The sequence below is a fragment of the Macrosteles quadrilineatus genome, unplaced genomic scaffold (assembly GCF_028750875.1).
Source record: "Macrosteles quadrilineatus isolate MER2022 unplaced genomic scaffold, UCM_ALF_1.0 Scaffold_6__1_contigs__length_79288215, whole genome shotgun sequence".
NCBI classification, from domain to species: domain Eukaryota; kingdom Metazoa; phylum Arthropoda; class Insecta; order Hemiptera; family Cicadellidae; genus Macrosteles; species Macrosteles quadrilineatus.
The window spans coordinates 77,782,295-77,803,209 of NW_026542599.1; the positions used below are offsets into that span (position 1 = coordinate 77,782,295).

At 34.5% G+C, this 20,915-nt stretch overlaps 1 protein-coding gene across 2 annotated transcripts; it reads right to left on the reverse strand.

Annotated features, from left to right (window-relative positions):
* Nucleotides 1-967: 967 nt before the first annotated feature.
* On the reverse strand, nucleotides 968-20,441 carry LOC128996860 (mucin-2-like). 2 transcript variants are annotated; one of them, XM_054422374.1, is made up of 4 exons: nucleotides 20,256-20,441; nucleotides 17,217-17,305; nucleotides 10,857-15,913; nucleotides 968-3,283 (listed from the first exon to the last, which is right to left on the reverse strand). In XM_054422374.1, exons 3-4 carry the CDS (start codon nucleotides 15,910-15,912, stop codon nucleotides 3,276-3,278), a joined length of 5,064 nt encoding a protein of 1,687 aa, XP_054278349.1. In that variant the 5' UTR covers nucleotide 15,913; nucleotides 17,217-17,305; nucleotides 20,256-20,441; the 3' UTR covers nucleotides 968-3,275. The 2 variants fall into 2 exon arrangements, with proteins under 2 accessions (XP_054278349.1, XP_054278348.1); XM_054422373.1 differs by having other exon boundaries at nucleotides 10,468-15,913.
* Between the last annotated feature and the right edge of the window lie 474 nt (nucleotides 20,442-20,915).

Genomic DNA, 20,915 nt, shown 5'->3' on the forward strand with positions numbered 1-20,915 from the left:
TTTTTTTTTTTTTTTTAGGTTAGTTTAGAACAGTATGACATAAAATATCGTAGGCCTACATCACTCATCAAAAATGTGTTTACCTTACTCGTCTGGTAAATACCAATTTTCCAGACTAGTAACATATAATTTAATATTTCATCAATACGTACTGGAAGACGCTATTTTCGATAACAGGTGATCAAAGAAAGTGTGAATGAAAATAAAAAGGTTACTTTAACCTGTAGAAAAAAAAGGTCTTGTAAAGGTAACATATTATAAAATGGCCTAAAAAACAACTGCAACATGAAAAGAAAGTGTGTTTCCCAATCTCTTTTTTAAAACAAACTGATTTTCCATTGCTCTCATAAGTTATAAGTTTTCTTTTTATTGCCCACTATGCATGCTAATGTTTGTTTGCCAATTATTTCTATTATTGAATCAGCTGCTTTTACTGTTGAAGTAAAGCTAAATAGATGTTAATTCTCCTTCAACTCACATTGCTCATAACCAGCATAATATACACTACACACATGCGTTGATTTTTAGTAATGATAGAAAATCTTATCCCTTTCACACATTATATGAACACTGAATGGTTACATGGTGGAAGGAAAAAACATAGGTGTGCTATTCCCACGTATTCTGACGTCACTCGGATTGCAAACAAAATATCACCTGATTGTAACTGTCAAATTGGTATGTATTTGTTTTGATTTTATTGTTTTTGTTTTTATTATTATGAAAACAATAACAACCAAATCAAAACAAATACATATACTAATTTGACAGTTACAATCAGGTGATCTTTTGTTTGCAATCCGAGTGACGTCAGAATATGTGGGAATAGCACACCTATGTTTTTTCCTTCCACCATGGAATGGTTAGGGATGAAAATTAATCACAATTACAGTAAAATCTTTTTTATTAAATAAATTAAGGTAACAAATATCCTTTAGTGGGACCTGTACATTTAAGAACACTTCAATATTAAAAACCACTTATTAAAAACATTAAACTTTAATCAAGCTCTTGATATAACAGTAAAACTATTTTTCAAAAAAAAAAATAAACTTCTACATAACAAAAAACAATTTTGTAAAATGATCAAAGTTACATACTAAAATTCTGTCAATCAGGACAATCCAACTTAAACTAGTCTGATGCTCAGATCAACGTAACAATTTTAAAGGAGATATAACTAATTTGTTTATACAGGGTGCGGCACGGGAACTTACTTATTTGAATTACGTCATTAGTCCTAGGAAGGCGGGGCCATGCGCAATCTGGTGGGCGCGCTATGAAGTTTTTCGTCCACTCAGTTCAGTCAGTTGCAACCATGCAATGGTCAAGAGAGGAGCGCACGTTCGCAGTCTCTGTGTACTTTTCTAGTGGCTGGTCTATCGTTGCAACCCAGCGTGCGTTTAGGAGGCAGTTTAATGTCGCGCCCACTGGTCGTGTTCCCGGTCGAACATCAATCGTTCAGTGGGTGAATACTTTTATGAATACAGGCAGTGTGTGGAAACAAAAACCAGGTCCTTCCAAAACCACTAGAACGCCAGAAAATGTCGAGAGAGTAAGGCAGGCGGTTTTGCAATCACCTAAGCGATCCGCACGAAAACATGCATCTGCGCTTAGAATTTCAGATCGCACAGTTAGGAGAATTCTGCACCAAGACTTAAAATTCCACCCTTACAAACTGGCAGTGGTGCAAAAACTAAATCCACGTGATTTTGTTTCGCGACAAAGGGCATGTGAAGCCATCGTTGAAAACTTGCCTAACAACGCACTTGTGTTTTTTAGTGATGAAGCACATTTTCATCTGTCAGGGTGTGTGAATAAGCAAAACATGCGATATTGGAGTGGTGTGAACCCCCGAGAACTTCATGAGAAGCCCCTTCATGCAGAACGAGTGACTGTTTGGTGTGCCTTATCCAGGACTGGCATCATAGGCCCATGGTTTTTTTAAGAGAACGATAGGGCACTTACAGTCACTTCTGAACGGTACATTCAGATGATTCAAGAGTTTTTCCTTCCAAAACTTGATGAACTTGGTGTAAGAAATGTGTGGTTTCAACAAGATGGGGCCACGGCTCACACAGCACGCGCTTCAATGGCTCTCTTGCGCGAACACTTTCCACAACCCCTGATCTCCTTTAGGGGCGATCTCCAGTGGCCAGCGCGCTCGCCGGACTTAGCCCCCTGCGATTATTTTTTGTGGGGATACTTGAAATCCTTGGTGTACACCAATCGTCCGAGGACCCTAGCTGAACTGAAGAACAACATTCGCGTTGCTATTGCTGACATTGGTCCAGACATGCTTGAGAAGGTGGAGCGAAACTTCCGATCTCGTCTGACAAAATGTATTGAACAGCATGGATGTCACCTACATGATGTAATATTCAAGAACTAAACTTGTAAGTAAACCCAACGAAACTTTAAATGATTGTTAAATTTGTAAAAAAGAAAGAATTAAAATGCTATCTTTAATACTTTTTACTTTGTGATTATTTTAAAAGAGTTAGTTCCCACGCCGCACCCTGTAATTAAAATTAACAGTTAAAACCACATTAAAATACTTTTTATTTGTACAACTGCAGCAATTTTACGTTTGGGAGCTCGCACACTTAATATTTGAACACATTGCTTACTTAAACCAGCTTGTATTTTGTATGCTACTAAAGATTGTGTGTTCGTTTTATTTAGCGACCAATAAAGATGGTTTGAAACTAAAGCAAAACAACAATCGACTTTTAGGATCAGCTGATCTTGTGTACAGTAAATCAGGAACATGCTAAAGAACAAATTCTATTCACTAGATTTCCTGGACAGATCTTTTTACAAAGGCTTACGCTACAATGTGCTAACAATCAAGTGGTAGTCTATCAAAGGCATTCAAAATTAAAAGAAACTGCTTTCAAACATCAATTTACAAAAAAGAATATGCATTTTCCAACGAAACTATCTTCATAATACTAAGGATTAAACTTTAACAGAACAATTACATTCATTAGATTGGCTTACTAGAATAACGATACAAATCTAAAACTTAATTCAACAAATATTTGTTGTTAAAAACATAAAAAATACTATTTAGTTAGTGGTATGTACAAAGTATGTTCACAGTTCATATACAAAATAATACAATATTCTATTTGCTTACAATGTATTTACATAAACTTAAGCTTAGTAGCCTACGTAACGAGTATTATACGTAACATAGAAATCAGGTACGGGTCCAACTGTTTTCTTAGCTCCATCGTAGAACAGTCGTGATGAAGTTTGGAGAAAGACAGTCACGAAACTGCAACATACATATCAATAGTATATTAATCTGCAAGGACGGAAAGTAAGTTTTTATAGTATACAAGTGTGTATGATGTTCCTACGTGAGACTTGCCGATCACGGAATTTAATTCAAATACCTTTAACATCTTTCCAGGGTATCACATTGCCACATGACCAGGTCACTTAACTCACAGGAGCAATCACAACTCTGATTAATACAAACTTTCAAACACAAAATTTTAAACTTTTTTACCTATTGTGTAGCTTTGCTTAATTAAAGCCTACTGCATTAACTCATATTAGGGCTTAAAAACATGTAATTGTTCAGTGATTTATAGATTTACTACATAATTTTTAAAAATCCAGATTTTACTGAGCCCTTTCTATAAACAATGACTTTTTAGTCAACAAAGAGTACAGATAGTAGTTCTTACCATATAGTCTTTACCATGTTGGAAAAAAAAATTTAAAAACTTAATACCAGTACATCTAGTTGGTGCTATGCGATCAAGATTTAACCGTCCCATTATTTATAATCTAACAAAAAACCACTAAGTGGTAACACTTTCCCCGCCAAGTCAGCAATCCAAAAAAGTTAATAAATCATTACTTTTTCCGCCAAGAAAAACAATGTAATGTATGTAAGTTTGGCAACTTGGCGGCAGACTTTTGCTTGGTTTTTTTCATTTAAGTTACGTTCGTGGATAATTTCACAAATCAACTTCTCTAATTAATTAGTCCAACTAAGTATAATTTATGAAATGTGGCACAAATAAGGTCAAATTTTGTAAAATAAGCTCTCACCTAGCAATGTACCAATGGGAAGGATACTTGCTCAATGAAACTAGTTTTATGGTATTTTTTTAAGGGATCGAGCAAAAGTCTGCCGCCAAGTTGCCAAACTTACATACATTACATTGTTTTTCTTGGCGGAAAAAGTAATGATTTATTAACTTTTTTGGATTGCTGACTTGGCGGGGAAAGTGTTACCACTTAGTGGTTTTTTGTTAGATTTTATTTATTTTTGTAGAAAATTAACAGTTAAAATAAAAATCCTCTTTTCTCTGATATATAGACCACGGCACAACTACATCTCATTTAATTTCAATAATATTGTTAATGTAGAACTAAATTCTACATTTTTGGTCTTATCTGCTTTAAACAGATTAAAAACTTTTTGACACACGTACCAAAATTACTATTTAACAAACCCACTGGGCTTAAACTCAGTTTCAAATTTCATCAATGCTCATCTTGAACAACATAATGTGTTGATGTTACATAAGTGTTCTAATAATTAAACCCGTATATCTAAAGACTAGTGTAAATTGAGCCCTTATTAGAGATGTAAAAATGTAATCAAACTAATTAGGTTTGTTAGAAATAGCATAAGGCAAAACAAATACTGAATAACTCATTTATCCTAAATTTACATATCACTTTTTAATTGCTTGTTTAACATATGTAGAGTGATTTTCCCGATCGTTTTATTTGTTTTAGTGTATCAAAACATAGAACAAACCTTAGTACTAGCGTACTAGTACTAAGTTTCAAGTTCCTAGGTTTCATATGTTTTGATAAGTAGTATTAAACTGTTAAAAATGACGAGCTGCTGTACCAGTGTACCATCGGTACACTGCATTTTTCAATGGAAAGTATCGGGGAATATCACTGCTCTAAGTAATTTTATATAGTAAGTAGTTCAAATCATTCAGTATACCTGAAAAAAATACTTTATAAAAGTATTAAAATAATTTTTCAGCTGTTCCTATGAATTTCTCTAACATTTAATTAATTAAGATTTAATCGCAGCTGGTCCTTCTTTTGTTTTGATTTTAATCCCATGTTATTTAAATGGGCCAAACTCGTACTTTGAGGGCTTGCCAAGGGTTTATGGGTCAACGCACCGACTTGAGACCCTCAAAAGGCACATCTACACGCTAAGGGCTTTCAAACAACATAAAAAACATTAAAATTGAGCCAGTGGTTTGGGCTGTAGGTCCGTCAACATTTAAGGAGAAGAAGGAGAACACGGAAAATTTGTGAATTTTCAAACTAGTTTTTCTTGGCTCAAACACAACCGTTTTTTAAATTCTTTTTTTAAATTTTGTTGAGAATGATTGCCCCTATCCAGTAGATGAACAATTATTTTAATATCTTTTGTTTCTTCAGAGCTATAGACGAGTAAAAAAGCCACTTTGTCACGTCATGTATATATACACTGCAGCAGCTGTGTACCGCTGGGGGACTTGGCGGGGCGGAACGCTGCCGCGTTCCTTAATAGAAGCATTATTCCCCCCTGAGAGGTATTCTTGCCTGGAGCTTAGGTGTTTCACATAAATGTGTTAGCACATTGCAAATTATTAATATCCCTCCGAGTGTCCATAGTTTAGGCCTTAATGTCTGCCTATTTTTGGCGCATTTGCAAGGTTTTATTAAAACGGATCTGAGAAGCTTAAAACAATGTTAATTCTACTGTTCTATATACCATTTTGTTTGGAAAACCATGGGCTTCAATATTATACATAAAACATAAGGAACATTTGTTTCAAAACAATTTTTTTAGGTAAAAAAAAATATTTTGGAAAATTTTCAAAAAAAAAAATAAGTTCGCGCTCAATGAAATTGTATAAATTATAGGCCTATATAAATATTTGAAAATAGCCACTTTGTTCTAAATTTTATGAGGATTACAAATATATAATAATATAAGGAAGTAGATTTGCAAATAAATAAGTTATGGGCAAAAAACAGATTTCAGTACATAGAGTTTAGCTAAGAATGCATAGCCTAACCATAGCTAGGAATCTGGCTGATAATTTACCTGTTTCTGTCTGTGATCCTAATTTGTAGTATGAGCTACCGGTTTCGAGGTTATAACCTCATCATCAGGCTTCTTGTCACTCTTGCGAGGTCGTCGAGTTTTATAAACACACAAAACACTGACATTTAAATAAATAAGTTACAAGACATTGACGGATACGATACGAATATATTTAACATAAAAAACTGGAACTAGTTCCCACACGACGCGGCACGGGTAAACGTTTTGTCATGACTGGGGTTGTGGCTGACCTTGCTGCCCCCTCCCGTTATCAGAACAATGCCGATGGTATTTTTGCCTCTCATTATTGTAGATGCGAATCGCTGCGTCGTATATTATGTTTGATTTAAATGATGTTTGTTCATTTAAAACTTTTTGGGGTTCTGACTTGATGGCTTTATATATTTCAAACTCTTCCATGCTGTTTAACAAACTTCCTTTTCTTGGGCAGAGATGTAGTATTTTTAAATTCTTCTCAAAACTTGTATAATTATGGTTTTCATTTATTAGATGGTTGGCGAATGTTGATTTCGAATCAGATTTTTTTACTGGAAGGGATGTGTTCTTTATATCTTATATGAAATGAACGAGATGTTTGGCCTATGTAATATTTTTCACAGTCATCGCACTGAAGCTTGTAAACACCAGTTTTGTCCTCCTTCCTGGTTGTTTGTTTATTATTATTTTCCTTCAACATTGAGCTCAGTTTGTTGTTTGCTCTAAATGAAACTGTGACATTGTTTTTCGCCATTTCCTTTTTTAATGTGTGATTGAGGACAAAGCCGTAATCAGCGGAAGCAAAACGTTTTCCGGGGGTGGGTGGATCGGTCTCAGTTTTTGTATTTTTATTTTTATGTCGGGTTACTAATTTGTCAATAATTGTGCTTTTATAACCATTGGCTATTGCGATGTGTTTTATAATCAGAAGTTCTTTTTTATAATCAGCAGGATTTAATGGGATGGATAATAGCCTATGGACCAAGCTGTTGTATGCGGCCATTTTTTGATTATAAGGATGATGTGATGAACAGTGTATTGTTTGGTCAGTAGCTGTAGGTTTCCTGTATATACTGAAATTAAGTTTTGAGTCGATCTTTGTGATTTTGAGATCTAAATAATTTATTGAATCATTATTCTCTGTTTCAAGTGTGAATTGTACATTTCTGTGGATCTTATTGAGATTGTTGTTCATTAGGTTGAGCTGTCTGATGTTACCATTAAACAGGATTATTATGTCATCAACATATCTGTGGTAAAACATTATTTTGTCATGGTAACGGTTGGCATTTGAAAGAATGTGTTGATTTTCGAATTTGTTCAAGAATAGGTCTGCTAGTATCCCAGAAAGTGGGGAACCCATTGCTAGGCCATCGCTTTGGATAAAATAATCGTTGTTAAATTGAAAATAATTCTGCTTCAAGACCAGTGTTGTTAGGTTGATCAACCTAACAACACTGGTCTTGAAGCAGAATTATTTTCAATTTAACAACGATTATTTTATCCAAAGCGATGGCCTAGCAATGGGTTCCCCACTTTCTGGGATACTAGCAGACCTATTCTTGAACAAATTCGAAAATCAACACATTCTTTCAAATGCCAACCGTTACCATGACAAAATAATGTTTTACCACAGATATGTTGATGACATAATAATCCTGTTTAATGGTAACATCAGACAGCTCAACCTAATGAACAACAATCTCAATAAGATCCACAGAAATGTACAATTCACACTTGAAACAGAGAATAATGATTCAATAAATTATTTAGATCTCAAAATCACAAAGATCGACTCAAAACTTAATTTCAGTATATACAGGAAACCTACAGCTACTGACCAAACAATACACTGTTCATCACATCATCCTTATAATCAAAAAATGGCCGCATACAACAGCTTGGTCCATAGGCTATTATCCATCCCATTAAATCCTGCTGATTATAAAAAAGAACTTCTGATTATAAAACACATCGCAATAGCCAATGGTTATAAAAGCACAATTATTGACAAATTAGTAACCCGACATAAAAATAAAAATACAAAAACTGAGACCGATCCACCCACCCCCGGAAAACGTTTTGCTTCCGCTGATTACGGCTTTGTCCTCAATCACACATTAAAAAAGGAAATGGCGAAAAACAATGTCACAGTTTCATTTAGAGCAAACAACAAACTGAGCTCAATGTTGAAGGAAAATAATAATAAACAAACAACCAGGAAGGAGGACAAAACTGGTGTTTACAAGCTTCAGTGCGATGACTGTGAAAAATATTACATAGGCCAAACATCTCGTTCATTTCATATAAGATATAAAGAACACATCCCTTCCAATAAAAAATCTGATTCGAAATCAACATTCGCCAACCATCTAATAAATGAAAACCATAATTATACAAGTTTTGAGAAGAATTTAAAAATACTACATCTCTGCCCAAGAAAAGGAAGTTTGTTAAACAGCATGGAAGAGTTTGAAATATATAAAGCCATCAAGTCAGAACCCCAAAAAGTTTTAAATGAACAAACATCATTTAAATCAAACATAATATACGACGCAGCGATTCGCATCTACAATAATGAGAGGCAAAAATACCATCGGCATTGTTCTGATAACGGGAGGGGGCAGCAAGGTCAGCCACAACCCCAGTCATGACAAAACGTTTACCCGTGCCGCGTCGTGTGGGAACTAGTTCCAGTTTTTTATGTTAAATATATTCGTATCGTATCCGTCAATGTCTTGTAACTTATTTATTTAAATGTCAGTGTTTTGTGTGTTTATAAAACTCGACGACCTCGCAAGAGTGACAAGAAGCCTGATGATGAGGTTATAACCTCGAAACCGGTAGCTCATACTACAAATTAGGATCACAGACAGAAACAGGTAATCTTATACCATTTTAATTTTCAAGAAGTGATCCTGGACCAAATAACATCATTATGATGATAATTTACATCAATATCACTACCTACTTCTTCAGGATCATCAACCAGCCCTTCAAAATCACTTAAATCTTCTTATAATGCACCACGTATATCACTACTTTTGATTTTTAACACTAAAACAATGATAAACGTAATAAAACACATCGGTCCGAGGGTAACCTAGCTGTTTACAAATACGCACGTCAGCTGTCTGCTACAATTACGATCGGCTCGGAGAACATAAAGCGCTTGGAGACAGACCTCTGGAGAAAGCTTAGAATCTAACGAAAAGAACGATACCTAACTCGATCCAGTTCAATCCGATTCAGTCAGTCATAGAGCCTTCGCCGTAAACGATGTTCGTGTGTCGAAAAATCGACGCGTGACACTACACAAAGTGTGTCGTGAGTCGATTTTTCGACGAGTGACGCTCGGAGGGTTAAATCACTAACTTTATTTTACATTAAAAAATTCAAAGCCTGAAATGTACACCTTCAATCATTAAATGTTACTGAAACTTAAGTGGAAGGAAGTGGGAAAAGTCTAACTCAAAATTCTAGGAAAAGGCCCCCTCCAAGCCCAAACTCCGTCCTGGAGCCACTCCTGGCTATTCTACTTATTGAAAGAATCTAACTTGCTCACTGTCTATTTACAATCACATATGGTTTATAATTAATAAAAAATGTGAATGATTTTTTTTATATCTTAAAACATTTTCTGTAAACAAAGTTAATAATACAGTTTAACAACTATTAATCAATTATATTTTCTTTCTTTAGGCCTATTTAAAACTACTCATTCCCATTTTCATACAAGTCCACAAGATAAAAATGTACTTACATCAATAAAAATTATTACCGGTACTCTAAAAAGAATGTTTACTATGGGAAATTAATGTTTATTATTTTATTTTTATTTTGCGGAAGTAGACAAAGATTTGTTATTGTTTTGTCAAGTGTTTTAATTTTCAACAACCAAAATAAGTACTTACTTTTAATTGAAGGCATAACCTAATAAGTGCTATGGGTTTGTAATGTTCCTAACTACTATAATAAAGAAATATACAATGTTGGTTTTATTTAAGAAAATAATTAGTTTTTGTAGTGTAGTAGCGAAAAGTAACTCGATAAATCTCACACTTCAAACATGGTCTCAAATATGTAATGATTTACTTTCTACTCTTGTTATGAAATATACTATTGTTTAATTGTTATTCATCTAGATATATATATTTTTGTTGAGCATTTATAACAGAGTTTGCCAACCTCCACAATTTACAGTGCTTTTACTAGCTTAATAATATGTTAGTTTTAATATAATAAATAATTAAAAGATCCTGTTTTCTGGACTGCTGGATTAGTGAAAATGATCTTTTGATAAGCAACAGGTTCGTAGATTGTTTTAAAAACAACAAAAATTTAAGAGCAAAATAAAAATATATGAAAAGTTTACTAACCTTAGTTGAAAAACTTCAACTTCATAGATGATTTTGGTACAGTAATTAGTGTTTCCTCGTCAGATTTTTCAAAAATTCATCGTCCAAATTTCCAATACTTGGTGGAAGTTGTGTAGGTTTGTTGGTCTGAAAGGATCCCATTCCACTCCCACTGGGAGGAACTGAACAAACGGGGGTGGACTGAACTGGATTTTGGGGAACTGAATCAACGGGAGTGGACTGAACTGGAATTTGGGGAACTGAGCAAACGGGGGTGGACTGAACTGGATTTTGAGGAACTGAACAAGCGGGGGTGGACTGAACTGGATTTTGAGGGACTGAACAATCAGGGGTGGACTGAACGGGATTTTTTTCTGTTTGGTTTAATACAGATGAATCAGCATGATTACCTCTTTCTGTTGAAGTTGAACTTGCTGTCATTTCAGTATTTGGTTGCATCCTTAGATTGGTACAAACTTCCCTTGGCTCTGTGTCATATTTCTTCAATAAATTTTCTATAAAGCAGAAGTTTGTAAGAAAATTTGTATCATTTTCCGAGTCAAAATATGCCAAGATCTCTGGCTGTTTACAACCGTGTTTTTCCAGCATAGTTTTGATTATGCTCCTTATTTTGAACCGGTAAGCACTGGTTATAGGATCGATAGTTTCGAGTTTTTGAACTATTCTACAATACACCGCGGTAAGCAATGCCTTGAGGTTATCACTATCAATTCTATTTACAATTGTCATGAATAGAGGAACAAAACTCTGAGCCCGGATTTTGATCATATCGGCAAATTCTTTTTCAGCTCGGAGTTTTTCACTGACAACAGTTTCTGAAGATAGTAACTGATTGATTTTCTTAAAGCGTTCTTCTTTCATGACGTCATAACTAATTAATAAGTATAAATCGTATGCCATTTTTGGGATTTTAAAATTAACAACATCAGTGAACAGCTTATCACATAGAGTAAAAAATAGTTTTTGTACATTTTCAGAAGAATCTGGCATTGTAACTACAGTTGCAGGGGTTTGACTTGATGCTTCACTGCTTTCAACTCTTGATGTACCCACTTCAGAAGGTAGGTTATGTGACCTAGGAACTTGAATGCGAATAAAATTCCTACTTTCCGTGTTGCAAACAGTTCTTTTGCTATTCTCTAGGTTCATACCTGATACTGTGGGCATTACTGCATTTACAGGCTTTATTAGTGCTATTGGTATAACTGGCACCAATAGGCCTACTGTGGGTTTTGATTTGTTTGAATTATTTTTATTGACTGAATGAGGTGTTTTTGGGGTTTTTTGATTTGGCCCAAATGGTCTAAGAGGGTTGGCTTGTCTGGGCTGGGCTTGTTGATTTATATCACCTGAAAATTTCTTGTCCTTTTTATTTTCTGATTTTTTGCTTTCTGATTGAGGACTATTTTCTATGGTAGGCCTATTTGAAGTAGGTGTGTTTTTGTTTTTAGCAGACTTCTTGCAACTGGAATTTGAATTTTTAATGCGAAAACTTGCTTTTGCCGGCAACTGGCAACCTAGCAGTTTTTTCGCTTTTCCCTTTTGCTTATCAGGTTTGCTTTGAACTTGAGAAAGATTTTCTGTGGTAACTCTGTTTGAATTAGGAGTATCGTTAACAGGTTTGTCGTTGCTGGAGTTCAAATCTTTTGAGGTACTTTGAGAATTATTTGTGTGAATATTTTCACCAAAACTGGGATTTGCAGTACCATCGTTTTGAGCTAGGGATAAGACTTCAACAATAGTAGGCATTGGATCAGGAGATGCATTTAAATTACTGTTAGAATTTAACTCAGCAGGTTTAGTCGGTAGGCTACAAACATAATCCTCTCTTCCTGGATGTATTGCCTGTTGATTTGTATTATTTGAATATGAAGTTTCTGTCTGCAATATCTCGGACTCTTTGTTTTGAGCCACAATAACTGGATCCATTGACGTGGGTTTTAGTGCATTTTCAATTTCTGGGTTGGGAATAACGCCTAATTCTAATAAATTCCTCACCCTAATTTTTCCTACACTGTTTGATGCTGGTGGACCAGGCTTGGAAGGTGTTGTACCTGTATCACTGCAAGGGATTTCTATGTGATTATCAGCATCTAAATCTCGAGTGTTGGTTTCCTTGTCATGTAGCTGTCCACTTTCAGAATCACTAGAATCTGATAGCACGATTACATCAGTGTAGACAACATTTTCTGGTGTTTTCAAAAATGTTTTGCTGTCCATATTTTTCTCTAGGGTAGGCATATTTGTTAACGATGATGGCACTTCTGGATGTACCAATTGGTTTTCCTTTTCATAGGGTTGTTCCTTTGAGGTAACTTTAGTACACAAAACTCCTGTAGTTAATAAACGTTTTGGTTCCTTGATAGAGTCAACATGCGCTATACTTAAATTCTTTACTGTACGAACTGAAGAGTCTGAATCTGCCGTAGAACTAGATTTTGTACTTTCATCACTGCTATCAGAAGAACTATCATCAGATGAACTTGAAGAAGACGAACTTGTAGTGGGAGAAACAGGGGAAGTTTTCTTTGGGGATTTTGCATTATTTTCAACATTATCACCCTGTCTATCACAATCATTTGTCCCAGGTACGTCTTTTTTAGAAACATTGCAAATTTTGTTTGCATTAGATGGTTGTTTTGCAGATAATCGAAACTCTTCACCACAAAGTCTTATTCTGATTCCTTTAGGATTGTTATTTTCTTGAGAAGTTTTACAAATTTCACCATTTCCCCTTGACGTAAATGGAGTCTGTGGTCTTATGGACCAGTTGTCTTTTTGGTTTATATTTTGAAGGGTGTTATTTTCATTAACAATCTGAGGGTTTTTACAGGAAGCAATGGTTTGTCTCTCAGCAGTAAGGCCTGAGTCTTGAATTATGGAATTTTTATTATAATGTTTTAACGACAGGTTGTCAGATTTGTTATTTTGAAGTAATGTAGTGTGGTTACTTTTAAGGTGTCTATTGGCTTCAGATTTTTCAGATGGTGTAGAACTATTTTTAAGATTGTTTACAACTTCATCCTGTGATATTATAAGTTTACCCATATAATCTTCTTGAGGAGCTGAGTAAAACGAAACTAACTTTTGTCCACCACATGATACAGATGAGGAACCACAAGAGTTTTCATTGATTTTTTCCCCTTGGGGCTTAGGGACTTGAGATAGGTTCTGATTACTTCTTTCCAAACGACTAGTTTCAGTCCGAACGGCTGGTTGATTGGTAATGTTGATTCCCGTAGCAAAACACAAAGAGTTGTAGCTTGGGTTAGGAATATTCCTAAGTGTTCTATTTGGATTACTCGCTTCAGTCGTAAGTTCGTTGGCTTGAGGAAGATTCTGATTACTCCTTTCTAAACGACTAGTTTCAGTCCGAACGACTGGTTGATTGGTAATGTTGATTCCCGTAGCAAAACACAAAGGGTTGTAGCTTGGGTTAGGAATATTCCTAAGTGTTCTATTTGGATTGCTCGCTTCAGTCGTAAGTTCGTTGGCTTGAGGAAGATTCTGATTACTCCTTTCTAAACGACTACCGGTAGTTTCAGTCCGAACGACTGGTTGATTGGTAATGTTGATTCCCATAGCAAAACACAAAGGGTTGTAGCTTGGGTTAGGAATATTCCTAAGTGTGCTATTTGGATTGCTCACTTCAGGCATAATGGATCCAGAATTTGACTTTATTGTACCATACATCCTGATTTGTGGGACTCCTACTGCATTTTGAGGTTGTCCACACAAAGCCGGTGGGTAAGTACCTGGGGGAAACCATCCAAGCTTATCCTGTGAAGGTCCCGTCTTTTTAACTGGCACTGATTGGACTTTAAAAGGGTTGCTATCCATCTGAGACATAATATTTCCAAGAACATCACAGGTTGTGGAAGAACTTGATGTAGATTGTTGCTCTTCTAGTGACTTGTTGTCTGTAGACAGTTTCTTCTTATTTGATTTAGAATGTGGTGGTTTATGCCTACTATTTTGATACAATCTATTATTATCATCAAGTTTGTTTATCTCTCTGTGGTGTGCTTGGCGTATTTTTTTTCCAAACACAGAAGGATTTGTGCTACTAACCGAAGTTGAAGTTGTTATATTAGGTATTTCAGCACTATTTTCACGATTATCCATAAGGCTATCTTTTCTTGTTTCTTGATTAACTGATGATTCAGAACTAATTGTTTCTTTTGCATCACATGATATGCTTTCAAATTTACTGTGTATTTGAGATGTACTTGTTGAAAGTCCATCATTAACTTGAACATCACAAGTGGTCTTGTTTTCATTACCTACTCCAAAATGGGTTTTGTTTGGCTGGTGTTTCGAATTACGCCTTGGTGGATTTGCTTTACTCTTATTTGATTGCCTCTGTTGTATTTGCTTGTATATTGCGACTGAAGAAGCATTGGACGGCACAAACTTTCTTTTCAACTCCTGAACCTTTGATTGTTTGTTATTCTGAGATTTGATGTCAGCTATGCTAGTCCAGGCATTCGCATTACTCAATGGTTTTATTGGATCTAGAAACCTAGAATTGGTTTGAGATGCACATTTATCAGGTTCAGGGGAGACATTTTCCTGTGTGCTTCCTGCAAGTTCCTCTGATTGTTTAGAGTTCTCAAGCAAGCAAGCATTTTCAGACTCTTCATCATCACTGGAGGACATTAAATGAACACTTCTGTGATTTTTTCTCCTTTTAGTGTCCTTTGATTGAGTGTCTTTTGGTTTTTCTAAGTTACTCAGTGGCAGACTAGATTTTGTTGATTCTTCTTCACTGCTTGAGCTGGTGGACAAAATATGTACCCTTCTGTACCTGGTTGGTTTGGTTTTGATTACAAATACATCTTTATCTGAGTTCTCTGAACTGGAATCCAGGAATCTACTGTTTGACGGATTAAGTTGATCATTCTCAAACAGCTGTTCTTCTAAAAGACAATCTCCTTTATCTACACTGGGTCTAACCTTGTCAACGATTCCTGAGCAATTAATTAAAGAGTTTAAAGCTTTTTTTAGTTGCTTCCTGTTCGTCACCTCATCTTTCGAAACTCTAGATTCTTTATGGGGTTTCTTCTTAGTTGCAGAATCTTTACTTCTGGTATTTTTTACAGAATTTATATCCGACTTTTGTTTCCTCTTGGTATGTTTGTAACTATGATTTTTACTATTTCTATCATCTCTAGATTCATCTGAAGAAAGAATAGATTTTTCTTCCCTTTTTACTTTAGGAACTTTTGGGAAACATTTAATTTCTATCTCATCTTCACTACTGTCACTGCCCAAATAATATGGGAATCGCAGGTAGACTTTATCTTTATCAAAAGTGTTAGGATTCAATCCTCCGTTAGTTGATATTGTAGATAAATTATCTTCATCGTCAGATGAAAGAACTGACAAATCTTCCAACCACTTTTTCCTTTTTCTGGATTGATCCTCCTCTGGTTCATTCGCCATCCTGAAAGTGTTATTTTATTAGTAAACAGTTATTAGAATAAGTACACAAATAATTGCAGACACAATTATTCAATAAATGAACTATCAGACTAAAAATTTTGAACTAAATATCTACATTCTAAAAACATTCCAGATAATTGTAAGGTGGTTCCTCAGGTACCGTATAGTCCTTTAGTTTTAAACTGTTACTGGCAGAAACAAATCATTTCTGTAGCAGAAATCATGCAGAATAATAAAATAAACTGTTCTACGATTTAATGGTAACTGTAATATTCACAAACAAGATGTTGGATTAATTATACTTAATTTTTCTCTATAAATGATAAATAGTCTTGAAATGAGGTAGGCCTATGATATTTGTTTGAGGGGTTTAAACAATATCCAAAAAGCTTCTGGACTTTGAAAATAATTAATTGGGGACCTCAAAGTGAAAAAGTAAATCGGTCCCGGGTCTAGGTCTTACCATGAGACCTACGGTAAGAGCTTATTCCCTATATGGGAAATTCGCAAAAACTGTGGAAAAAGTAAGTAGATGCAACAATTTCTAACTTTCTGTGCTATAATCAGTGCAAGAAAGGCCACTTTGTCAAAAGAATGTAGGAAAAAGATATTTTGGTTTTATCCTTCCAAACATATGTTGGGAAATAACAATTCCTTTACGAAGGTCCATCATTTTAGTTACCATTTTGAATCAGTATTTGACAATAAAAGTAAGAATTCCTATGCTTGTAATTTAAAATGGACTAATGGGCTAGGATGAATGTGTCATTATTGCATCCTAATGCTATTTCTTGACTGATGACATCTGAACCCAAATATTCAAATATAACTTAAAACTATAGTTGTCTCTTAGGCCTAATAACCCTGGACTTTCTCATTAGAGAGAGCTATCCAAGGCCAATTGGAGTAGTTTTTCCCCTGGACGAAATTGAACATATGTTATAAAAATCATAACTAAGAGAAAAAGCCATAAAACTAAAATATTTTTTTAAGAAATGAGGGGGTTGAGTCAATAAAAATGACAGGGCATTATAGAGTGAAATCTCCATTAAAAATTCATTACCATTTTAATCATATATTTTACAAATTTACTGGATTCACAAATTAGGCTACTTCCCGCAGGAGGGGGAGACTGAAAAAGATTTTACAGGTTTTAAATTTTATTGTTTGTAGAGGCATTTCCTTAAAAAACAATGTGTTGGGGAAATGAGGAAGAAAGTTGCCTATCTGTATAATAGCTTAAATAGTTTTGAACATCCTCCTAACATGTTTTTTGAAGCTTTTCAAACCATGTCAAACCTTACCTCTTCAGATGCCGTTTTCTTTCAGTATTTTTGGTCTTGTTCGACGATTCATCAGTAGCATTTGATTTTTCTTTCAAAGCGACATAAATCTGAAACAAACCCAAAATGTTTTATTGCAGTGGTGTAACCTAGAGAGGAGGATGTGTGCCTCAAGCCCCCTTTTGAAATTTTGTAAACATAGGCTATTTTGAGAAGCATATGAAGTATTATTTTCCTGTAAAAAAATCAATAACTTTACATTTTAATAGTTGAAGATTAAAACAAAATTTTAGGGTTTTGAAAAAATTACGAAATAGGTACCTTTGTTATTAAGTTATAGTTTACCCCAGTACATTCACCTAGATTACGGACACAGAAGATTTTACCTTATTGCTGTTAGGTTATGTAGAATTATGTCTAGATCATAAAACTGTATTATTTTCCCCCGTCACTCTTAAAGGAAAATGTGATTTTTTTTTCTTTTTTAGGTAATGGATGTCATGTTTACATTTGCCATGTTTCACAGATGGAACTGTTTACATTTGTGATGTTTGACGGATAGACTATACAAAGTGCACTCTAGTGGATACCCTATGGATACAACCAACCGGAAAAGTTAAGGCTGTCCCAATTATTAAATTACCTGCCATTTTTAGCTCAACATATTTAAGCCTACCTCACAATATTCAGTTCCCAATGTAGCCTACCTATACTATTCTTCGGACATTATAAAATTAATATTATATAGTAAAGTTATGGATTTACATGCCTTATAAAGTTATGCATTTACATATCCTGTTTATATTTTACAACAAATAACTTATCAGGCCTACTTACATATTACTAAAAGACTCGTGCTAAAAGTACAGTTCTCCCAGATAGGATAAGGGGGAATGAAGATGAAACAACGGCTCAGTGCCCTGACTACGTTAATCTTGCCCATCCTCATCAATCCTCATACCAGATAAGTTAAGTGACTGGGCCGTGAAATTTGTGCATTAAGTCTTCATATTATATGAATAATAAATGAAGATGAGATAGAACAAAGTATTCTCAGCAATATGCAATATAGTTAAGCGTGTGAAATGTGGTGGAATGTGTTCAATTGTGTAACGTTATTTTTCTGGTGAAACCCTGTAAGTTAAGCATCCATCCTTCTTAAAGAATTCTTGATCTTTCATACTGTAAATTAAGAATTCTCAATCGTTATTCTCAATCTTTGTTACGGTATCGATATGAACATGTTTAGTAATATAATATTTTATTTAATGTAGGTTTGACAATGCTTATTCCATGTACAATTTGGTCAATGGCAATAAACTTTCTTATTCTTACTCTTAGGCCTATTCATCTAAAGAGACCACTAAGCTAAAATTATAACTGGAGGTAGCACTGCCAAGTGGCAGAAGTCTGTCAAAAGCGTGTCGCTGATTTTGTTAGGTTGGTAGGCCATAGCAGTGGGTTTTCTTATCATAGCAATAACACGGCTTCTTATAACTAGGTTGGTATAGCAGTGAGTTTTCTTGTCATAGCAATAACATGGCTTCTTATGATACCCGCCTCACGCAAACACGGCGGCTGGCGACACGCTTCTTTGACATTCAGTGCTATCTCCAGCTAGAATTATAGCTCAGTGGAAGAGACAGAAGACTAGCAGCCTACAAGGTATTTAGATGGATACATTTACATTCATGCAAATTTTTAACTCCTGCTTATCTACCTCCTGAATCCTAGTAGGTACCTACCCTAATTTTTAACGCAAATGAATATTTCTAGCTGATCAAATATTATAGCCTAATTTAAGTTATGTAGGGCATCTGTCAATCAACAATGGCGTCATTACACTAACATAAGCTTTTTTAGCTAAAATAAGTGAAGGTGAAGTGAAGCAAGCTGAGAAATGATTCGAAGATTTAAGAATAGCCCTAACTTATTTTTGATTAAAATAATTGACTAGGCTATAAAAACACTTCTAAAGTGATTCATTAGTCAATAAACTTAAGGGGAGACTGAACCTTTTTTGTCTTAAAAAATTAAATTTTTGTTTTTCGTCTAAAATTAATCTCCGTTTCTTCCTGATTAAGAAAATATATAATACTTAGTATATTTAAAAGCTTCTTATGATAACAATAAATAAACAAAGCTAACTCTTCCGAGGTTTCGGCCACACTATTCTTATGGCTTTGAGTGTGTGCTGCAAAGCTTTTAAGTGTGTTTTCCGAAAGTTAGTTTTTTTATCTTTAGGTACACATAGTTCAAAATCTGTAATACATAGAGACTTAAAATTTTGCATGCATTAGTCTGGGTACTTGGTGAGAACATTAAACCAATCATATATTGATTGGTTATAAATTTTCATTTAAAAAATAATTTATTTTTATTTTTAGAATATCGCATAAAAATTTGTATTTTTTAAATGATTGAAAATAACTTTTATATTGATATATTTCTTTAAAAAGTGGTTTAACATAAAGATATGGATGTGATAATTAAGTGTGCAAAAAATCAGTATGATAGGTTTAGTAGTTTTCGTGCTATATGTACTTGAACTTGTAGAAAATATCCATTTAAAAAGCATTGAACCAGAAAAGGTACAGTCTCCCCTTAAGTTTCCTTTAAAGAACATTTCGTCTTATTAAAGGGAAATGGGCTGACTGACCACTTACACCTAGGCCTAGTCCTTATTTAGGCATGTTAGGATGGGAGGTTACTTTAGTTCTGTATGTTGATTCGAGGCTGTATTAAGATAAGTGTTAGTGTTTTGAAGTTAGGTTAGATTAGGAAGGTAAAGTTTAGGTTACAATGAACCAAGTTGTTAGTTAATGTTATCTCCAGACTTTTATAATTAAGTTATAATCCTAAGTTATAATTAAAACACTGGGCAAGACACTGGAAAATACTATTTTTAAAAAAATCCAAGATTAGTGACCACTAGCCTAGGCTAAAAACGTTAATTTTTATGTTAGGCTTGCCAACAATTTAAGTTGAATCAAGTTTTCACTGAATGAATACATTTTAGTCAACATTTGCAAATAGGAATAACTTAGGCCTAAAACTGACCTTTTGTAACGATAAAATTGAAAAATAGGCCTATTTGTTGTGTTCTATGGTTAAGCTATAGCCAATCGTCTCCTTTTGACTACTAATTAATTTTTGATGTTATGTTGTTAAATCTTCCATGATTTCTGTGACAATTAAATAAGTTAGGTCTTGTTAACTTAAAAAAGTATTCTATCAAATGCAACTAGCAATAATAATAAATTATGAATTATTACACAATACAAACACAACCTCAATTTCACCACAACACACACACTAACTAACAACAAACAAAACAGAAAACAAAAACAATAAGACGAAAACAAAGGATAAAATCAGCTGCTTATATTCAGTGTGTCCACACCCAAAACCAAAATCTTGTTTTACTTATTCTTTATATGTATGTATTATGGAGATTATCTGCCTACCTACAGAGGGGAAAAAGCCCGTTTTATCACATCCCTAAGAACAAGGCGCATGTTTAAAATTTAACTGACGAATAAGATAACTTAATGTACAAAATTGTATAATGATGTCAATAATCAATAATCAATCATTAAGATGGGGACGACACTTAGGTGCGTATTTTAACCCAAATATGAGCGAAGAATGAGTGTAGAATGGTGTGAGATGATCTGTGTAGCTTTGTTACTGACTAAGATCAGCTGTTTCATTAGCCAG